Genomic DNA, 22849 nt, shown 5'->3' with positions numbered 1-22849 from the left:
CCCGCTCCAGCAGGTATATTTCACTGGTCACCTCCAAAGCCAATTTCTCCTTTGGTCGGACCAAAATGCAGCGTGGTTAATTCGATACATCTTTAAAGAAGACAAAACGCGATCAATACAAAAACAATAAACGTAACACGAAAACCAAAACAGCCTACCTAGCGCTGGAGAGGAGAAAGGCTCTGGCAGCGCTGAACAGGCGAGGCGCACTGAAGGCCTGGTGCGTGGTGCTGGCACTGGTGGTACTGGGCCGAGAACACGCACAGGAAGCCTGGTGCGGGGAGCTGCCACCGGAGGACTGGTGTGTGGAGGTGGCACAGGATGGACCGGACCGTGAAGGCGTACTGGAGAGCTTGAGAGCAGGGCAGGCACAGGACATGCAAGGCTAGGGAGGTGCACAGGAGGCCTAGTGCGTGAGGCTGGCACAATCTTCACCAGCCGACTAACACGCACCTCAGGACGAGTATGGAGCGCTGACCCAGGTGCCGTCAAATCCCCGACACGCTCAGTCGGGCAAATTCCGTACCTAAAGCACCAACACAGCAACTCCCTCATAACTCTCTCCTCCAATTTCCCCATTAACTCCTTCACAGTCTCTGCTTCGCTCACCTCCAACACCGGCTCTGGTTCTGGTCTCCTTGGCTCCTCACGATAAACAGGGGGAGTTGGCTCAGGTCTGAACCCTGACTCTGCCACACTCTCCCTGAGCCCCCCCCCCTCAATAAATGTTTGGGGCTGACTCTCGGGCTTCCTTCCGCGCCGCCGAGAGTCGGACCAAAATGCAGCGTGATTAATTCGATACATCTTTAATGAAGACGAAACACGATCAATACAAAAACAATAAACGTACCGCGAAAACCGAAACAGCCTATCTTGTGACAACAAACACAGAGACATTAACAATCACCCACGAAACACTCAAAGAATATGGCTGAATAAATATGGTTCCCAATCAGAGACAACGATAAACACCTGCCTCTGATTGAGAACCACTCCAGACAGCCATAGACTTTGCTAGAGAACCCCACTAAGCCACAATCCCAATACCTATGAAAACCCCAAGACAAAACACACCACATAAATAAACCCATGTCACACCCTGGCCTGACCAAAATAATAAAGAAAACACAAAATACTAAGACCAGGGTGTGACATTTGGCCACTTTCCCTTCCAGTTCTCTGCTTGCCAATTACGGGAATGAATTGCAAAAATCACTGAAGCTGGAGACATATCTCCCTCACTAACTTTAAGCACCAGCTGTCAGAGCAGCTCACAGATCACTGCACCAGTACATAGCCCATCTGTAAATAACCCATCCAACTACCTCATCCCCATACTGTTATTTATTTTTTTGCTCCTTTGCACCCCAGTGTCTCTACTTGCACATTCACCTTCTGCACATCTATCACGCCAGTGCTTAATTGCTAAATTGTTATTTTGCCACTATGGCCTATTTATTACCTTACCTCCCTTATCTCACCTCATTTGCACACACTGTATATAGACTTATCTTTTTTTTCTATTGTGTTGACTGTATTTTTTGTTTATTACGTTTATTCCATGTGTACCTCTGTTTGTGTCACACTGCTTTGTTTAATCTTGGCCAGGTCGCAGTTGTAAATGAGAACTTGTTCTCAACTTGCCTACCTGGCTAAATAAAGGTGAAATAAAAAATACATAAATAAACAACTGCATTGTTGGTTAAGGGCTTGTATGTCATCATTTCCCTGAATACCTGTTGTATTCGGCACATGTGACAAATGCAATTGGATTGCTATGCAATTTTAGCCAAATGAATTTCCTTTTTGGGATCCTTATTATCCACCCGCATAGTAGGTGGTGGAATGCACATCCAATTGTTGCGTACGCCATCATACTCTAGAAGATTCATGCAAATTGGCATACGTTTGATTTGCTGGGTAATTGCAGCCTCATCTGCCTCAAATTACATTCAGGAAAACACCCCCAATCCTTAGACATGTATACACTACACCGCTAGGTCTCATTCCATAATTCGGATTCACTGCAACGTAGCCTATCACCATGAATGTTTCCCAGGAGCAAGTTTCTTTGACCGGGCACCCTAATCTCTTTCAGCACTTTAATAGAATAGCCACCAACAAACCAGTAGACCAGATGTACCAACGGACATTTCGCCTCGACACTGGGAAAACTTTGAGGGCCCTTTACGTTGTCGGCACAGTGTTGAAAGTGAACCTGAACAGGTATGTGTCCGTGCTACCCGACCCAGAATTGTCTCTTCAGGCGGTAGTAGCTGGGTAGCCCTATTATTGTTAGCTTGTGTAGGAGACAAGTTGACATTAAACACACTGATGTAATCTTTTTTTAAACTGCATTGTTGGGAAGGGCTGGTAAGCAAGTATTTCACAGTATAGTCTACACCAGTTGTATTCGGCGCATGTGACAAACAATTTGATTACCTTTGAATTAACAGTAGCCCAGTTTGTCCCCGGTTTCCTTGTTCCGACTATCACATGAACGCGGCATAAATCGGTATTGCTTTATTTCGTTAACGAAATTGTAGGCTATATGGCTATGCTACGGTGCAATTAAAAGGTGCACTAAACAGAGATCGTGCCGCCATTTTCTCGTTGCTAAAATGGTTTTAGTTCAGACATTGAAATTGTGACAAGCAAGTATACCCATACGGAAAAGTAATGTGGCCATGTGATATAATTATAAACCAATTGAACGTGAAACATTTTAAATGTGATGTATTTTAATAACATCTTACACTCCCATACAAAAAAAAAGTACCAGTCAAGTTGAAACCTCATTTAAGGTTCTTTATTTGTACTATTTTCTACATTGTAGAATAGAAGACAACACATGGAATCATGTAGTAACCAAAGTGTTATATCAAAACATTGAGATTCTTCAAAGTAGCCACCCTTTGCCTTGACAGCTTTGTACTCTTGGCATTCTCTCAACCAGCGTCAACCTGGAATGCATTTCAATCAACAGGTGTGCCTTGTTCAAAGTTAATTTGTGGAATTTCTTTCCATAATGCATTTGAGCCAATCAGTTGTGACAAGGTATTACACAGAAGATAGCCCTATTTGGTAAAATACCAAGTCCATATTATGGCAAGAACAGCTCAAATAAGCAGAGAAATTAGTCCATTACTTTAAGACATGAAGGTCAGTCAATACAGAACATGTCAATAACTTTGAAAGTTTCTTCAAGTGCAGTCACAAAAACCCATCAAGCACTATGATGAAACTGGCTCGCATGAGGATCGCCACAGGAAATACCGAGTTAACTCTGCTGCAGAGGATAAGGTCATTAGAGTTACCAGCCTCAGATTGCAGCCCAAATAGTCAGACAGTCCAGGTCACAACAGGTAATCCCACAGATATTGTTCTCTCTACTCCCTCTCTTCATATAGCACTTTGTTCAGGCTGATTCCTCCTTTATCCCCAAGCACTCCCTGGCTTAACGAACGACATTCTTGCCTTGTTGGGGCAGGAAGTCCATATAAGGCTCGGGGGTGGAGCTAGCGGGCTGCAAAATATCTCCCCTCAATAACCACTCTCCTCTCCTCTCACTGCCGTCTGCCACAATACATACAGTATATAAGCATATATGGGCATATGTTTCCACAATATATGCCAATATAAAACATACAGTATAAGTAATATACATATATTGCCATATTACTTTCCCATTTGGGTAGTGTAGAAAATCATTGTACCATCTAAACAGCTGTGAAATATATTTTCCATAACCAAAAATATTTTATTTTCAGCTGTTTTTGAAGCTCGTGAGCAAGCTCTACGACTTCTTAGACTTGCTTTCAATGAGAATGACAGATCTATAGCTCATATTTCTATGTGACTTTGTTCGGGACACCCAAAAAGTTACGTATTGTAGCTTTAAGATACAATCAAAGACAGTACAGTATGAATGTGGGCTAAAACTGCTTCTCCAATAGAAATCCCTGATCACATTTATAAGTAATGTCATTAGGCGACATGATCAACTGATTTTGTTGTCTTATATTTGGGATATTCCAACTGCATAAATAGTTGGATCATTCCCTCTATTGCACTGAAAGTACTGTTTGTGGATGGCATTTGTATTCAGCGGAGGAGTCGGACCACATGTTCTTAAGAGGGAGTCTGCATTAGTGATGTCTTTCTGCTAGTCAACAGATTATTTTGTTATTCTTACAAGCTGCCAATTCATATGACACCAGTCTTGCCAATCAAGGGCAAAGATGCAGTGCTACTGAATTAGACGTGTTATGAGCAATTATGGCCTATGAATTTGACGTTAACAGGATAGAAAAGAGTGTTAAGCCCAACACAAACCACCATTCTGAAGAAATAAACCTATCGTAGGGAATTCCAACTGGGATTTGAACCTAGGTCCAGCGACTGTCAAGCCAACACGTTAACCGCTACACCAAGAGGTAAGAACCTGTTGATGAGCTTGCTAGGTGTTGAGTTAAGGTCGCTACAATATTGTGGAACTGTCGTGCCTCTGAGGCTGTGGTTAGTATATCGGAGACTCCACAATATATTATTACACAGCAGATACAGATGGTTTCATAACAATGGTGTGTGTAAAAACGAAATGCTTCCTCTCAAGGGACATTTCTTCAACGCCGATGCCGATTATTGGAGGACAAAAAAAGCAGACACCGATTAATTGGCCGATTTAAAAAAAAAAATATATATATATATATAAATAAAAAAAATTGTATTTGTAATAATGACAATTACAACAATACTGAACAAACAATTATTTTAACTTAATATAATACATCAATAAAATCAGTTTAGCCTCAAATAAATAATGAAACATGTTCAATTTGGTTTAAATATTGCAAAAAAAAGTGTTGGAGAAGAAAATAAAAGTGCAATATGTGCCATGTAAGAAAGTTAATGTTTAAGTTCCTTGCTCAGAACATATGAAAGCTGGTGGTTCCTTTTAATATGAGCCTTCAATATTCCCAGGTAAGATGTTTTAGGTTGTAGTTATTATAGGACTATTTCCCTCTATACCACTTGTATTTCATTAACCTTGACTATTGGATGTTCTTATAGGCACTTTAGTATTGCCAGTGTAACGGTATAGCTTCCGTCCCTCTCCTTGCTCCTCCCTGGGCTCGAACCAGGAACACAACGACAACAGCCACCCTCGAAGCAGTGTTACCCATGTAGAGCAAGGGGAACAACCACTCCAAGTCTCAGAGCGAGTAACATTTGAAATGCTATTAGCGTGCACCCCGCTAACTAGCTAGCCATTTCACATCGGTTACACCAGCCTAATCTCGGGAGTTGATAGGCTTGAAGTCATAAACAGCGCAATGCTTGACGCACAATGAAGAGCGGCTGGCAAAACGCACGAAAGTGCTGTTTGAATGAATGCTTACGAGCCTGCTGCTGCCTACCACTGCTCAGTCAGATACTTGTATGCTTGGATGCTCAGTCAGATTATATGCAACACAGGACACGCTAGATAAACTAGTAATATCATCAACCATGTGTAGTTAACTAGTGATTATGATTGATTGATTGTTTTTTTATCAGATAAGTTTAATGCTAGCTAGCAACTTACCTTGGCTTACTGCATTCGCGTAACAGGCAGTCTCCTCATGGAGTGCGATGAAAGGCAGGTGGTTAGAGCGTTGGACGAGTTAACTGTAAGTTTGCAAGATTGAATCCCCCGAGCTGACAATGAGAAAATCTGTCGTTCTGCCCCTTAACGAGACAGTTAACCCACCTAGGCCGCCATTGAAAATAAGAATGTGTTCTTAACTGACTTGCCTAGTTAAATGAAGATTAAATAAAGGTGTAAAAAAATAAATAATAATTTAAATGGGCAAATCGGTGTCCAAAAATACCGATTTCCGATTGTTATGAAAACTTGAAATCGGCCCTAATTAATTGGCCATTCTGATTAATCGGTCGACCTCTAGCATGGACCAATTCCCTGGTCCAGCCTGGAGCCCTGGACTTCAGGTATTAGGTTTTACAGCCCAAGCTTAATGTTTATAAACAGGTATATACTTAGTATAAACACCATGAGATGTTTGATACATAGATATATATACTGTAAGTACATCCTTATTGCCAGTATTCTTGTGAAATTATACTAGTGTAGGTTGACAGTCTAGTATTTCTCCCCCTTTGGTATGTTACTCATTTTAGAGGGATGTAGACGACATCATACCTCTACGATGACTGTAGAACTAGCACTACCACCCGTTGCCTCTGGAAATAGGAGATTATGAACTGTACTCACTGCTGGTGGTCCACTGCACTTGTTCTCTTATATTATTTTTCTTTTCTTTTGTGTTGTTGACTGTACATTTGTTTGTGTGTAACTGTTGTTTTTGTCGCACTGCTTTGCTTTATCTTGGCCAGGTCGCGGTTGTAAATGAGAACTTGTTCTCAACTGGCCTACCTGGTTAAATAAAGGTGAAATAAAAATAAATAAATTGTGTTGTCTCTGTTATTGCTATAGATTTGTGCAAGCAAAGCATCAGGATGTGACGTGTAACTGTCACGTGTATTTGTTTTTCCCCTAGGAGTGCCCCTCCCAGCTCCACGTACTTCTCTGTGAAATGTAGCCCCAACGTGCAGTACAGGATTACCCCACCCCCAGCGAAGAGTGGACCAATCCCCACCCCTTTCAATGGGAATACAGTGCTTCTTCTCACCATGGACACTGCCAGCGAAGTGGAAAATGATAGCAAGGTAAAGTAGGCCACAGGCACAGCCATGAAAACTACCCTGAGACGTCAGTATGTGAAATCATATTAAAATAATCCAGAGTTGACTATTCCCTCTTATGACTGAACACGCTGCAGGGAAGTATTTAATTAAGACAAGTATCTGCAGCTCCTCAAGAGTGGCGTGCAAACCACATGGAAATGATGCCAATATGGCCCTGTCTCAACCTGATACCAGAAAATGTCAAACGTGGGAAAGTGAAGTGGTACACCACAGTGCCAGTCCTATTGATTTTTTTATTTAACCTTTATTTAACCAGGAAGGGCTCATTGAGATTAAAATCTATTTTTCAAGAGCGCCCTGGCCAAGATAGGCAGCACCAAGTCATTACAAAAAAATTACAGACAGACAACATGAAAAACTACAAGTAATCTAGTAAAAACTATTGAATTCACAAGGGTATAAAACAGCAAATTAAAAACATCGACAGGTTAAGGAATCAGCCTCAAAATCTTTCATCAGCGATTTAAAAACACCAATCGGCACAAGTTCTTCCAGTTTAAAAGTATTTTGTAAGGCGTTCCAAGACGATGGCGCAGAGTACATAAAAGCCCTTTTACCAAATTCAGTTCGGACATTTGGAACAGTTAGCAGGATAAAGTCCAGCGAAAGAAGAGAGTACCCACCACATTTCTGAACAATAAAAATGCACAAATAAAAAGGTAGTAAACTCAAAATAGCTTTGTAAATAAAAGTATACCAGTGACTGAGCCTACGAGTGACTAGAGAAGGCCAGCCAACCCTGGTATACAAAGTGCAGTGGTGCGTAAGGGTTTTGCAGTTTAAAATAAATCTCAAAGTGCCATGGTAAAGAGTGTCAATTGATCTCAAACACTGAGTGGAAGATATATATAAAATATCCCCATAGTCTAGTAAAGGCATAAATGTAGCTGATACTAGCCTCCTTCTGGCTTCAAAAGAAAAACAGGCCTTATTCCTAAAATAAAATCCCAATTTCAGCTTCAATTTTTTTGTAAGTTGTTGAATATGCAATTTAAAAGAGAGGCCGTCATCAATTAAAATTCCAAGATATTTATATGAGGTTACAACCTCAATCTCCTTGCCCTGACAGGTAGTAATAGGTGAAAGGTTCAGAGGGTGATAAGGGACTCCAGGGTTATGTTAAGCCAGTGCCAGTTCCAAAATGGGCCGGGTGTCCAGATTCTCCACTGAAGTAATGTACTGTACATATCTGGACAGGAATATAACATTGAAGACCCCCATCAAAACACAACCACTGCTTTGGTCTAGAGATGTTATTACTTTACCTGTGACTTTGTAAATGTTCTCCTTTGTTGCAGCTATCGGTCATGTATTATGGAAAGAAGAAGGAGGTGTTGGGTAAAGCTGTCGTTCACCTCACTGCTTTTGGTATGTCATGCTGATGACCGGAAAGCGCAAACATATAAACTACTCTGACCCCATTAATACCATACCTTTTGTACTGTAAATCTGTCGGGTGTACATTTTCGTGTTAGAGAAAATCTTTGATTGCTACATCCATTTATGGATCTTTTAAAATAATGATATACTGTATATCCATCGATTCTTGAAGAATATAACCTCATTAGCGTAGGTCTACTATCGTACTACATCAGAACCCAAAATATAAGCTTGTTTTGCTCCAGTGTTTGTAAGCTACGTAAATGAACACTGTATGGTCTCAAAACATGGTTAAAACTATAATTTTATATAATGGATGGTCATCTCTATGAATTTGTGGTTACATTTCTCTAGTGGTTACATTTCTTTAGCCCCATCCCTCAACTTTTTACCAGTGGCCTTGTTTGAACTGCAGATGGCCCCTTTAAGGTATATTTCATTGGTCTATTCTAGACCCAAAGCAGCTTATGAGCTTCAATGGCACAGAGGCCCTGTCTATCTTACAGAGATCTCCCTGGATGTTGATGCTGATCGAGATGGCCAGGTGGAGAGGAACAACCCCAACAAGGTTAGTTATAACTGCACGGTTTGTCCAGGCTGGTTGCTTTCAGCACAGATGTCACTATCTCTATCTCCTAACACAGCAGGACACAGGAGATGCTCTAACATGAATAGGCATGTCAGAAGACTAGTGTTCATGCTATAATCCTGGAAGATTGTCAATGTATTCATAGGAAATTAAAACGTTGTACTTTTCCACTCAGCTGTAAATGTAATCTAACCTCTTGCAAACAAATTGGGAAAAGCTAATTTGACAGGGAAGTGTTTGTTTGTCCCTGAATGAGATTGTTCATCTCTCTTCAGGGATCCTGGATGTGGGGGCCTAATGGCCACGGTGCCATCCTACTGGTCAACTGTGACTCAGAACACACCTGTCGGAAGAGCCTGGACAGTGAGCATGCTGAGGTCACCAGAGTCTCAGGTATAACAACATCCAAGTCATCCTGGTCTACTGAGCTGACAGCCTTGCTGACAGTGCTGCAGGCATTGCAATAAATACACATTTAAAGGCTGCAGGTCTCTTGTGTGGATTCATTAGAGAGGCGCAGCAGTTATGTTTGTGTTGGCTAAATACAAAATTCCTGAGCTAGGAGTGTCTTGTTTGATTAGATGGATCCCTGTGTCTTGTGTGGTTGATGGGTTGACAATTGATGTACAATAATTCCAATATTTCGATATGTCAGATCTTAAAGATATGTCCCCCATGGTGCTGCGGACCAGTGGCCCTGCCAAGCTCCCAGAAGGCTACAAGCTGACCATGCACATCTCCCAGGGTGATGCAGAGTGTGTGAGGGTCTTCAGGTCCACAGCAGGCATGCACCAAACCCTGAGTGAGTCAAATAAATTATGTAATGAGTCCAGTCTGTTCAGATCTTGTATGTGGTGTGTGTGGCTGTCCATGCATGTACAACAGGAGTGTCAAACACATTCCATGGAGGGCCTGTTTGCTGCTTTTATTTTTTTCCTTAAAATTAAGAACTAGACAACCAGGTGAGGGGAGTTCCTAACTAATTAGTGACCTTAATTCATAATTCAAGTACAAGGCAGGAACAAAAATCCGCAGACACTCGGCCCTCCGTGGAATGAGTTGGACACGTGATGTACAATTACAGTTTTATGGCTGAATATTATATTAATCGGAGGTTAGAGGTTAAAGAAAGTGTGCTTTATCATTTTACCCCAATTTGCTAAACGTTACTTAAGACAATTAAGACAAAATCAAGATGTCAATATTCTTGCAATGTTTTTTGTATAAACATTTTTAAATTACAGATTAATTGGAGCAAATTCTGAATTTGCGATGGAGTTCAGGTCCAACCTATTTTTCTTTGTTGATCCCTCCGTCTCTGAAAGAGACACATACATGTTGGAACCACACTGGGTGCCTGTGTAGCAGGTTTTGGGGGGGGGTTAAGTGCCTTGCTCAAAGGCTCAACAGTATCTAGGTTTTGATACCAGCAACGCTCTGGTTGCCAGCTCACATCCCTGTCAGACCCAGGATTCAAACTTACAGTTGCAGATCACTATGCCATATCCTGGTTGTTAATATTCTAATAGTTCATTTATTCATTCTAATAGTTCATTTCAGTTTATGTGGCAAAACAAGTAAGTATAGTGTAGAGAATCCTTGTACCATCTAAACAACTGTGAAATATATTTTCCATAACCCAAAATATTGTTGTTTCAGCTGTTTGAAGCTGGTGTACAAAACTGAAAGAAAAAGATGCAAAAACTAAACTTTAAAACGTGAAGCATAGAAATAGCGCACATAGACCTGATCTACCGCTTATTAGACTTGCTTTTAATGAGAATGACAGATCTTTAACTCACATTTCTATGTTAATTTTGTCAGTTCATACAAAGTGTTACATATTGCAGCTTTATGCCAGCCCTATTATTTACATTGAAAACATTATTTACTGCAGAAAAAAACCTGTTTTACAAGAGCTTTGTGAAGGACTACCCACTAGTGGTGGGAGGTGAGGATCTGTCCAAGGAGGTACCTTGCCTCTGGGGAAACGCTGAGATGAACTTTTACGTTGAAGGCCTGAGGTTCCCTGACAAAGACTTTGAGGGCCTAATCAGCATCAACCTCAGCATGCTGGAGCCGAGCTCTCAGGTACGGTGTAATTTAACACTTTTATTGTTTGTTTGTTAGGTGTGCTTGCTGAAAGCAAAGCACAACATTAGAAACTGTTCATACTTCTTATCTAATGGCCATAGTCTCGAATGGGAAAAATTCAGGTCATAACTAGTCTTTACCGTTTAACCTAGGAACACCATTCAAACTTTAAAAGGTGCAGACTGATCTGGAAAAGTGTGCTTGTATACAGCTTTTTGACACCATTTATGCTTTTGAACTATAACCATTTTCTATGTACTTAAAAGCTCCATAGGCTTGAATAGGAAGTATTTGGATTCGCCTCTGCTCTTTAACCGTGAAAGCTACAAACACAACCCCAATGTTAGCATGGGTAGACTGACTGAACTTTGATTTCTTCATCACAGCTTTTTGCTACCATTCCTACTTCATAAACTAAAATGCTTGTTGTAACCCCATTAATTTAAATGGCGGAATGCAGGCTTCAATATTCTAAACTGAAATCACTGCCACAATACTCTCAGAATATTCAAACTAAAATATTTTGAGATCTTAAAAACACTTGGTGTGTGATGATATAGTACATACCCTAGCCAACTATATTAGCCCACTATAACCTACTATAATAATTCCACACTTACAAACCACCCCAAAATAGGTCACTATAACTGACACAGCCTATTACTACTGCCATCACTACCACTATTACTACCATTTCACAACCATAAATACTTTGACTAGCAAGCACACCACATTTACTTCAATAAATGTAATTTTCTAGTTTAAAACTTCCAAGGTTATATATCTCTATCCTGGACTCTTGTTTTTTTTCTTTTCTTTTCCCAGGGCTTTCCTGAGACGCCCATCTTTACAGACAGGGTGGTGTTCCGAGTGGCTCCCTGGATCATGACACCCAACACACTCGACCCTGTAGAGGTTTTTGTCTGCAGGTGAGAGGCAATGATGATGATGAAGAAAATGATGATGATGGCATTGATGTTGATGGAAATAATGATGCCAGCTGTAAATGTACTGAGACAAGTGTTTTTGTGCATTGGTAACCCAGCACAACTGATAATGACCCATTCTTAAAGAGAATGAGGAGGCTAGTGAAGAACAGTGGGTGCAAACTGAAGATTTGCCCTGAGGATATGAACAGAGGAGACCGTTGGATGCAGGTACTGTAAGCCGTGTGATTCAGCTTGTAATCTTTCAAGCCGTTTTGTGCTTGAAATCTTTGTCATTTGAACACTTTACAATTCCAACCTGTTTTCAATCAAAACAAAATGTCTTCCATATGTTTGCTAACCATTGTTAATTTAAATTCTAGATACCCTCTTCTTTAAATGAAAGACATCAGAACAAAGACCAGTGTCTTGTTTCTAACTGCACTAAAAATGTATAGACATGTAATGGAGGTTTCTCTCTCAGGATGAGATTGAGTTTGGCTACATTGATTCTCCTCACCAACGTTTCCCTGTTGTTCTGGACTCCCCCCGAGACGGAGACCTACAGGACTTCCCTTATGATGTGCTACTGGTAAGAAAAGGCATTCACAACACCTAGAGTTAAAATGTTCTTATCTCTGAAATGTGAGCGGTGTGGTGGACCTGTGTCTTAACCGCTCTCTACCTGGTGCCCTCAGGGCCAAGACTTTGGCTATGTGACTAGGACAGCATATGGCAAAGAAGTGAGCAGCCTGGACTCGTTTGGTAACCTGGAGGTTAGCCCTCCAGTCACTGTAAATGGAAAGAACTACCCTCTGGGTAGGATCATCATTGGAGTGGCCTTCCCTACGTGAGTGTAACATAATACACTTTTCAAACCAATACATTTTCCCGCCAACTTTAGCATCCTACCAACTTTTTGCATACTTTTATTTATATATGAAAGGTATTGCCGGTGACAAAGCCTCTACTTTTATTTCCGCCAAATGACCTAGCCATGATTGTGGTAAAGTTCTGCCTATTTCTTAGCTTGAAATGTACTAAGGCATGTCACTTCACCCATCTCTATGCATAGCTCAACACATGTCTTGTTTTCTTAACCACCACTGGATGGATTCATAAAGAATTACTGTGGGAATAAATATTCCTAAATGACAAAAATTCTGGGATAAAATACGCTAATGCAATTGAAGGCTCTCATGCTTTTGAAAAACCAGATTGCTATTATTTTCTATCAGTATCATATGAAGATGGCCTACTTTCAATGTAAGACCCTACGCCTGCTCTCTAACAACACGGAATGAGGGTAGGACAGATGAAGCATGGCTTAAAAAGCACTGGCTTGCCTTGGGCTCTGTTTCAAAATATCTGTTTTATTTTTTTATATGACAGCAGTTCCTCATGTTGCCTTGAAGCAAGTTGTGTGGGAAAAATGTTATTTGTATTTTATTGTGTTGTATTTCATTATATTCTTAGCTTACTATACAATAGCCTATGTGTGATGACTGTGATTAGGGTAGCCTAAGAGTGTCTGTTTTAATTAACAAAATAAATATTGATTTCATGCATGGCGTAGCCATGTAGTATATAGGCTACACAGACCAGTATAACATAATTAAACTCAACATTTGCCATTCTATTCTTTTGAAAATACATTTTATTACTTATGTTTCTTAGGACCTAAGATGAATTAATAATGGATTTCATTGTTATGCAGAGTATGTGGAACATTCAAATAAGTCTGTAGCCAGTGGTGATAAGGCTGTTTGACTTTTCAGGGCTACTAAGGGCCGCAACATGACCAAAGTAGTGCAAGACTTCCTGTGGGCCCAGAAAGTCCAGGAGCCCATTGCGTTATTCTCTGATTGGCTCCTGGTTGGGCATGTGGATGAATTCATGACCTTCGTCCCAGCTCCGGACAAAAAGGTACAAATCTTCTCAAGGATTTATTTTTTTCACTCTTTCAAAGAATTCCAGTAAAATGACATTGCTCTGTAATCTAGAGTATACATTAGTGAGATCCTTTGAGCACCAGAATTGTTCATCCCATCTATTTGCACTTGGACATGACACAGACTTTGGCTGCCCTGTGGTTATGTGATAGTGTAAAGCTCTCAGGCTGTCAAAGGAAGGGCACTGCCAATGTTGTCTTTGTCTCCCTTTTCTTTGCAGGGATTCCGGCTTCTGCTCGCCAGCCCCGATGCAAGCTACAAACTATTCAGGGGCTTACAGAATGGCGGGCATGGACAAGCCAAAATGTTTGATGGTAGGCCTTTCGTTAGGGCGGGTATTCCCAAACTGGGGTACGTACGCGAATGCCGTCGGGGGTACGCCGACATTTTCAAACAGTCCATTTAGATTTTCCAACAGGGCTAAACATTTGGGTGAGGTTTTTTTCTCGCTTGAGTAGCCTCATTTCACTGCCAAAAATAAAATGAAACCATCTAGTGTTCAGAGAAATAACACCACAATGTCAAATAAAGGTAGCCCAGTCAAATAATTAACATCCAATCACATTAACCGTTACTCTCTTGCGGGAATTCCACTAACGGTCCGTATGTAGCCAAACGTAGCTGCTGCTCATTCCGTTTGCTAAAAAAATGATAAATGGTTTTAAAAAGTAAGGCCCGTGTCCATAGAGACACATACCAGCTCTACTGGTAGTACTGCTACTACAAGCACCTGTCGACGACACAAGTTGCTCTGCTTCCACGAGCACATCCAATGCTATCATCAGTAATTCAACATTTGTTGTTAGCCCAGCTAGCATGGACACTGACAGTTGTGAATCTGATGCAGCCGAAGAGCTACTGCCCCCTTACCCGGGAAAGCACCGAACAACAGACCGGGACGTTGGACCAACGAAGAGGTGCAAATATGATGAAAACTACATTGATTTGTGGTTCACTTATATTGGGAGTAGTGCATTTCCTCAGCCACAGTGTGTTATATGTGCAAAAGTACTATCTCACAAACCTTCACTCTTGCGCAGACATTTAGAAACATAACATGCCAATTTGAAAAATAAGCAACAGGAGTTTTTTGAGCAAGAATTAAGATGACTTTCGAGTAGTAAGACATGTATAAAAGCAACAGATACCATTAATAAGGAGCTAGAAGCGTCTTATATGGTGAGCTACCGAGTGGCTAGGACAGGCAAACCTGATCTGAATCTAGGATTACAGGGACTCCACATCTATATTCACTGTGCAGGACAAAATTGAGGTTCTGATTAAGAAGTTGGAGCTCTTCTGTCTGCATTAACAAGGACAACACAAAAGTCTTTCCATCGCTGTATGATATTTTGTGTGCAAATGAACTCAAGCTTACGGACAATGTCAAATGTGATCTAGCGAATCACCTGAGTGAGTTGGGTGCGCAATTACTCAGGTACTTTCCCAAAACGGATGACACTAACAACTGGATTCGTTATCCCTTTCATGCCCTGCCTCCAGTCCAATTACCGATATCTGAACAAGAAAGTCTCATCAAAATTGCAACAAGCGGTTCTGTGAAAATTTTATTTAATCAGAAGCTACTGACAGATTTCTGGATTGGGCTGTGCTCAGAGTATTCTGCCTTGACAAATCGTGCTGTTAAGACACTGATGCCATTTGCAGCCACCTACCTATGGGAGAGTAGATTCTCGGCCCTCACTAGCATTAAAACTAAATACAGGCACAGACTGTGTGTGGATAATGATTTAAGTCTGAGACAATCCCATACAACCCAACATTGCAGATTATATGTATCCTTTCAAGCACACCCATCTCATTAACCTTTGAGTTATTCACATTTTTTTGATGAACAAATAAGGTTTTATAAATAAGATGTCTAAATAAAGAGCAAAATTATTGATTATTATATTATTATTTGTGCCTTGGTCGTATAAAAGCTCTTTGTCACTTCCCACGAGCCGGGTTGTGACAAACGCACTCATTCTTATGTTTAATAAATGTATCGTATCATATAGTGTGTGTGGCAGGCTTACAATGATGTCAAAAAACAATATTTGAGAGTGTGCTGACCCTGGGGCTAGATGGGGTACACAGCTGGAGGTTGAATGTTTGAAGGGGTATGGGACTATAAAAAGTTTGGGAACCACTGTGTTAGGGGACTCATTTCAGCGTGTCTGTGTGTGTTTCACTGTATTAATAATTGTATTTGTCACTCATCAACACCAACTTAAGCTTTTCGATCCCACAGGTCTTGGAGCAGAAGAGATTACAGTAGATGAGATTTTGAGTGACGAGAAACTCAAGGCAGAAAACAACTATGTCCAGGTGAGGCCAGAATGACTAGTTACTCAGAAGCAAGCAGAGCTTTGCATGGCTTGGTATAATAACCATGCTGCCACCCTACAGAGCTGTATAGACTGGAACAGGGATGTCCTGAAGAGGGAGCTGGGTCTAGACGACGATGACATCATTGACCTGCCCATCCTTTTCCATGTGATGGAGAACAGGGCAGTGGCCTACTACCCAGACATGGTGAGAATACATTGGTTCTACACTAGAACACCTCATGCTGACCCCTAACCCAGACCCAAAGTACTTCTTACTTTATTTTTGGGACCTATTATTCTTACAGAATGGCAAACCTCTCAAAAATGCTGCCAAATCAGCTTTGTTGTTCTTTTGATGATTTTCTACATGTGATTAAGGAGTATGTTCAAGTCATCTACTACCCAAGAGGCAGTTCCTAAATGAGGCGTATGTCTCTACCTCCAGGTAAACATGATTGTGTTGGGAAAGAACCTGGGCATCCCTAAGCCATTTGGGCCCAAGGTGGATGGCCGCTGTGCCCTGGAGGCAGAGATGACCTCCCTCATGGAGGGGCTGGGACTCAGCTGCACATACATTGATGACTTTGCCTCCTACCACAAACTGCTGGGAGAGGTTCACTGTGGCTCCAATGTCCGCAGGGAACCGTTCTCCTTCAAGTGGTGGAACCTGGAGATGTGAAGGATTTGGGGGGAAGGAACGGTTGTAGTTAGAAAGAGGGAATCATGCTTGAAATAAACAGCAGTAACAATCACCAGCAGCAGTTGCCTTCAAACAACCACAGTAGTCCTCCAATGGTATTACACCTTTGTCTTTATTAAACATATTTGGCTTAATTTACAAAAGGGTGAAAAGCAATATTTACAAACAAGACTTTGGAACTTGAACAAGGGTTTAAGCGGACTGTCAACGAGAAGAGCAATACAATCACCTGAATCAAGCACATTGCAAATTAGATCTGTTGTTTGAATTGGCTGGGGGCTCAATCCAAATGTCTTGCATGTACAAACAGAACAACAGGACCACAGAGAAATGTGCAAATATAATCTGGAGCCACTGGAGGTAATCCAACTACTGGTATTCAAGAATTTTACAAAGACCAGTGAGACCTTTGTGATAAAAGTTTTTTTTTAATATATTTTGAGTTTGTGTGCAATACACACTGACTCCAAAGGCTCTGTTAACATGATGAAACTTTATCATCTTTCCAATGACTTGTGGTGTTTTTATGATTAAATGCAAGACTAGCTGTATTTTGGTGTAGTGTTACTTAGACAGGGATCCTTAAGATTCAACTAAAAGATTTCAAAAATATTGTATGAAAACCGAATGTACTAATGTCACAACAGAGAAAGCACAACTAAATTCCACATTGGCTCTTCATTTCATTGAAATAAAAAGTAATGAAAACCATGCCTTCATATCAGTTATTTTCATCACATACATCAGAGGGAAAATGTCTAGATGTTTCACGAGACCCAGGTTCCATTCATAGAGAGCAGATATGTACAAATTCATAGACATCTGTTTAGTTTTACATTCAAACCAGTTGGTGATAGATTCCAGTTGGCAAAGTCCACCGTTGGATAGATTCCTTATATGAAGGGGGTTACCCTCCTACAAAGCAGCTTAGCACAATCATCAAAAAGGCAACTTCAAGACTTGTCACAGTGTAATTCTTTTTAGAAATAAGTCAGATTTTCAAACTATCAGCAATCTGAAAACGTAGTGCCGGTTTCCACATCTACACAATGTAGCCCCATCTTTCTCAATCAAAACCTATATGAAACTGATAAAGTGATTGTATATCTGCATTGTGCACTGAATTTGGAGAAGTTGACTGATTTGACTGGTTTGGAGTAACACATCACAGGAACAGTCCAGGGACAACACCTATTTTGAGCATGGTACCAGTTGACTGGGGGTTGCAAGCAGATTTACACCATGCACAGTTGTATACACATCCAAACACATACTTTATTCCAAACCACAAGCTTGATTTAAAGAAAAGCTGAAGACTATAGTCACTGGACAGTAGCTTGACTTTGGAGGCTGTCTGCTTTGGTTAGGTCACCTTGGTGGAATGTCTGTGCGGTATTATCTACAGTATGGAACAGGGATGAAGACTGATGACTCATTTAGTTTGGACACTGGACCTTATCCAGTAATTCAATACTTCATGTTTTTTGCTCAGCTTAAATGGCATGAAATAGGATGAGCATAATTGTTGAGTCAGTAAAAGATTTTCCATTTTCCAACATCAACTGTGATTGTACAGTTTGGCAGGGGAAGTAGTGAAATTGAAACCAGCAGCAGCATGATGACAAAAGTACCTTCTATTAAAAACATGTAACATTTACTAAAAGTTTCTAGTCAACACCCACCATTACACTCATAATTGAAACACAAGGATTGATGTGACAAAAAAGGATCCAGGACACCAAGAGTAACACATGTACAGTATCATGGTGGAATGTGAGGTTGATGGGTGCAATAATGTAATTTCTTCCCACAATGGCAACAGGACAACACCCTTATATCCTCCTCATGCATTCCTCCTTAGCCTAACAGAATGTCCTGTTGTACCTCACACATGGTCAACGGCTCTCCTGCAAAACCAATCTATTGAACGAATAAGATCCACCCCTGCTTCGACCTTCAAAACAATCAACAATGCCATTGAGAAGACAAGGGAGTGTATACAATGAGAAACCACATGAACAAATGCAGGCTAAGCGAGCCAACAGACGACAGCCAGAGGCGATGCTGTGTGAGTGGCATTCCTTTTGGGTGGGGTGCGGGACACTCCTCTCCTTCACCCCTCTAGGCATGCTGGGAGTCAGCCACATAGAGTTGGAATGAGGGAGGGCTGTAAGTGCATGTCCATGGACCTGGCTGTACAGACTAGACCAGCCTACACCAGGTCTGCCTGTCCCAGCAACTAGCTCTGATCCTCCTCTGCGTCTGTGGTGGAAAACACGTGTGCTTGCTTCATCTCCTGCAGGGGGTGCCTCTTATGGGAATGCTGTGAGAGGAGAGAGAGACTGGGGTCAGACCCTATCTGGTCATCACACATAACCAATCCAAAAACAGACATGGGTAACACATGGTTAGTTACATCTACTGACTTGGAAAACTTCAGGTACCTGCTAATGGACACCCATGTAGTGATCAATGGGGAGAGGCTAACAATTCTGGACACACAGACAGACACAGAAAGAGAATGACAAGGTTAACAAAGACCACAATTACTGAACAACAATGAAGGGTAAGTTTATACATTTATAAGCCCATTTATTAACACCAATATATACCTGTGTGTCAGTGGAGGCTGCTGAGGGGAGGTCGGCTCATAATAATGGCCTGAAAGGAGTGAATGGAATGGCATCAAACCATGTGTTTGTGTTTGATACCATTTCACTTTTTCCACTCCAGCCATTACCACAAACCCAATTAAGGTGCCACCAACCTCCTGTGCTGTATGTTAGCAGAATGAAATCTGTATTTGATTGTATTCCATTGTACATATCTAGTACAGTGAACGAGCGTAGATGTTACAGTGGATCTGATTATTAAAATAGTATAACCAATCTTACCGATGATGACTTATCCTGTGACCTCTCTGTCTTGTCTCGGCTCTCTGCCCTTTTGAGCTCTACCCTTTTGCCCCCCTCAGTCTGATGGGGCAGTGCAGGTGCTGTCAGGGAGGGGCAGACGATGGGCCATCATGACAAACTAAACTTTTGAAGCCTTATGGCAGTATTGAAAACACTATTAAAAAGCTCACCTGGAGAGCTGACCTGGCTGGTTGCACTAGTATTGCTCATACTATCCTCTATCCAGGAGACGTACGCAAATGAGTCCTTCTTGTATGGTGTTCCAAAAGAGCATAGACTCTCCTGCAACAAACAAAAACACAAGAGCAAATGTCAGTCAGGATCTTTTTCGAGTGTGTGTCACAATTATATAGACATGAACCTCTATGTTACGGTGTGTTGTATGTTGGTGAGTGAGGGTGGGTGGGAAAACAGTGGCACCTACCAGTCCAGTGTTGTATTCCTCGATGCACACATTATCGTGTTCCTCCACCACACTGGCAAAGCTGCTAGCATTGGATGAGGAGCGGGACAGGTCCTGGGCCTCAGGGATGTATGGAGCCCTGCAACAGATGGCGGAACTACACACCTGGGTCACTCTGGGGTGACAGGTGGCCTACCGGTTAAGCACGTTGGGCCAGTAACTGAAAAGTCGCTGGATTAAATCCACGAGCCGGCAAGGTAAAAAAAATCTGTCGATGTGCCTTTGACCAAAGCACTTAACCCGAATTGTTCCTGAATAAGAGAGTCTGCTTAAATGACTAAAATGTAAATGACCACTCTAATACACATTGCAAAAAGTACAAACTAAACAAGCCAAAAAATCTTATATTGAGTGATAATTCACTTTTTTCCCTTTTCTAGTTGTTTCTTATCAAGCTAAATTATCTATCGTCATTGTCATATAATCTTTTTTTTTTAACCTAAAACAGGCGCTAAATACAAATACATTATATTATTTCAAGATATTTTACCTTAATCATCATATGAAGGTAAATTATCTTGAAAAATATCTTGAAATATTATAAATTATTTTTTGCAGTGCACAAACACATTCTTCAGCCTGGGTTCAACTGAGCCCTTTTGCGTGCTGTCTATTCACCTGGTCCTTGTGGTGGGCATCTCTGGTGAGCTCTGATTGGATGAGTTCTCTGATTTGGGGTCCTGGGAGATGTGTCCACTGTCTGGGGTCCTCTGTGTGCTGGGGGACACTTCCCGACTGAGGGAAATAGAGAGAGAGAGATCAGAGTGTGCAGTCACAGCAGCAAGATTTGTGACATGTTGCAACAAGAAAAGGGCAACCAGTGAAGAACAAACACCATTGTAAATACAACCATATTTATGTGTATTTATTTTCCCATTTGTACTTGAACCATTTGCACATCGTTAAAACACTGTGTATATACACTGCTCAAAAAAATAAAGGGAACACTAAAATAACACATCCTAGATCTGAATGAATGAAATTCTTATTAAATACTTTTTTCTTTACATAGTTGAATGTGCTGACAACAAAATCACACAAAAATTATCAATGGAAATCAAATTTATCAACCCATGGAGGTCTGGATTTGGAGTCACACTCAAAATTAAAGTGGAAAACCACCACGTCTGTGGTGCAACGTGGCGTTGGTGGATGGAGCGAGACATGATGTCCCAGATGTGCTCAATTGGATTCAGGTCTGGGGAACGGGCGGGCCAGTCCATAGCATCAATGCCTTCCTCTTGCAGGAACTGCTGACACTCTCCAGCCACATGAAGTCTAGCATTGTCTTGCATTAGGAGGAACCCAGGGCCAACCGTACCAGCATATGGTCTCACAAGGGGTCTGAGGATCTCATCTCGGTACCTAATGGCAGTCAGGCTACCTCTGGTGAGCACATGGAGGGCTGTGCGGCCCCCCAAAGAAATGCCACCCCACACCATGACTGACCCACCGCCAAACCGGTCATGCTGGAGGATGTTGCAGGCAGCAGAACGTTCTCCACGGTGTCTCCAGACTCTGTCACGTCTGTCATGTGCTCAGTGTAAACCTGCTTTCATCTGTGAAGAGCACAGGGCGCCAGTGGTGAATTTGCCAATCTTGGTGTTCTCTGGCAAATGCCAAACATCCTGCACGGTGTTGGGCTGTAAGCACAACCCCCACCTGTGGACGTCGGGCCCTCATACCACCCTCATGGAGTCTGTTTCTGACCGTTTGAGCAGACACATGCACATTTGTGGCCTGCTGGAGGTCATTTTGCAGGGCTCTGGCAGTGCTCCTCCTGCTCCTCCTTGCACAAAGGCAGAGATAGCGGTCCTGCTGCTGGGTTGTTGCCCTCCTACGGCCTCCTCCACGTCTCCTGATGTACTGTCCTGTCTCCTGGTAGCGCCTCCATGCTCTGGACACTACGCTGACAGACACAGCAAACCTTCTTGCCACAGCTCGCATTGATGTGCCATCCTGGATGAGCTGCACTACCTGAGCCACTTGTGTGGGTTGTAGACTCCGTCTCATGCTACCACTAGAGTGAAAGCACTGCCAGCTTTCAAAAGTGACCAAAACATCAGCCAGGAAGCATAGGAACTGAGAAGTGGTCTGGTCACCACCTGCAGAACCACTCCTTTATTGGGGGTGTCTTGCTAATTGCCTATAATTTCCACCTGTTGTCTATTCCATTTGCACAACAGCATGTGAAATTTATTATCAATCAGTGTTGCTTCCTAAGTGGACAGTTTGATTTCACAGAAGTGTGATTGACTTGGAGTTACATTGTGTTGTTTAAGTGTTCCCTTTATTTTTTTGAGCAGTGTATATACATAATACGACACTTGACATTACTTTATTATTTTGGAATGTCTGTGAGTGTAATGTTTACTGTTCATTTTAATTGTTTATTCCACTTTTGTTTATTATCTACTTCACTTGCTAAGGCAATGTTAACATACAGTGCCTTGCAAAAGTATTCGGCCCCCTTGAACTTTGCGACCTTTTGCCACATTTCAGGCTTCAAACATAAAGATATAAAACTGTATTTTTTTGTGAAGAATCAACAACAAGTGGGACACAATCATGAAGTGGAACGACATTTATTGGATATTTCAAACTTTTTTAACAAATCAAAAACTGAAAAATTGGGCGTGCAAAATTATTCAGCCCCTTTACTTTCAGTGCAGCAAACTCTCTCCAGAAGTTCAGTGAGGATCTCTGAATGATCCAATGTTGACCTAAAT

General features: G+C 41.5%; 2 protein-coding genes across 10 annotated transcripts in view; one reads left to right on the top strand and one right to left on the bottom strand.

Moving 5' to 3' along the window:
- Positions 1–2025: 2025 nt before the first annotated feature.
- On the top strand, positions 2026–17453 carry pad (peptidylarginine deiminase). Its single transcript, NM_001160501.1, is given in 16 exon segments — positions 2026–2226; positions 6561–6729; positions 8067–8136; positions 8655–8716; positions 9013–9130; positions 9393–9539; positions 10635–10828; positions 11657–11760; positions 11877–11988; positions 12242–12349; positions 12456–12607; positions 13536–13683; positions 13930–14023; positions 15964–16040; positions 16122–16247; positions 16488–17453. Coding segments are annotated over 16 exon segments (2004 nt in total). The 5' UTR covers positions 2026–2137; the 3' UTR covers positions 16722–17453.
- LOC110527984 (rap1 GTPase-activating protein 1) overlaps positions 16836–22849 on the bottom strand; it is a 168178-nt gene continuing 162164 nt past the window's right edge. For 4 of the 9 annotated variants that reach the window (XM_036983493.1, XM_036983495.1, XM_021609665.2 and 1 more), the window contains 5 exons: positions 20739–20855; positions 20082–20217; positions 19828–19939; positions 19637–19737; positions 16836–19065 (listed from right to left, as the gene is read on the bottom strand). In XM_036983493.1, coding sequence (XP_036839388.1) covers positions 18982–19065; positions 19637–19737; positions 19828–19939; positions 20082–20217; positions 20739–20855 — 550 coding nt within the window. In that variant the 3' untranslated portion in view covers positions 16836–18981. Of the gene's footprint in view, positions 19066–19168; positions 19235–19354; positions 19404–19636; positions 19738–19827; positions 19940–20081; positions 20218–20738; positions 20856–22849 lie in introns of all 9 variants that reach the window. The other 5 variants (XR_005052602.1, XR_005052603.1, XM_036983492.1 and 2 more) reach the window with 5 other exon arrangements.

The sequence above is a fragment of the Oncorhynchus mykiss genome, chromosome 7 (genome assembly GCF_013265735.2).
Source record: "Oncorhynchus mykiss isolate Arlee chromosome 7, USDA_OmykA_1.1, whole genome shotgun sequence".
NCBI classification, from domain to species: domain Eukaryota; kingdom Metazoa; phylum Chordata; class Actinopteri; order Salmoniformes; family Salmonidae; genus Oncorhynchus; species Oncorhynchus mykiss.
The sequence above is the reverse complement of the archived record's forward strand: the minus strand, read 5'-3'. Positions and strand labels throughout refer to the sequence as shown.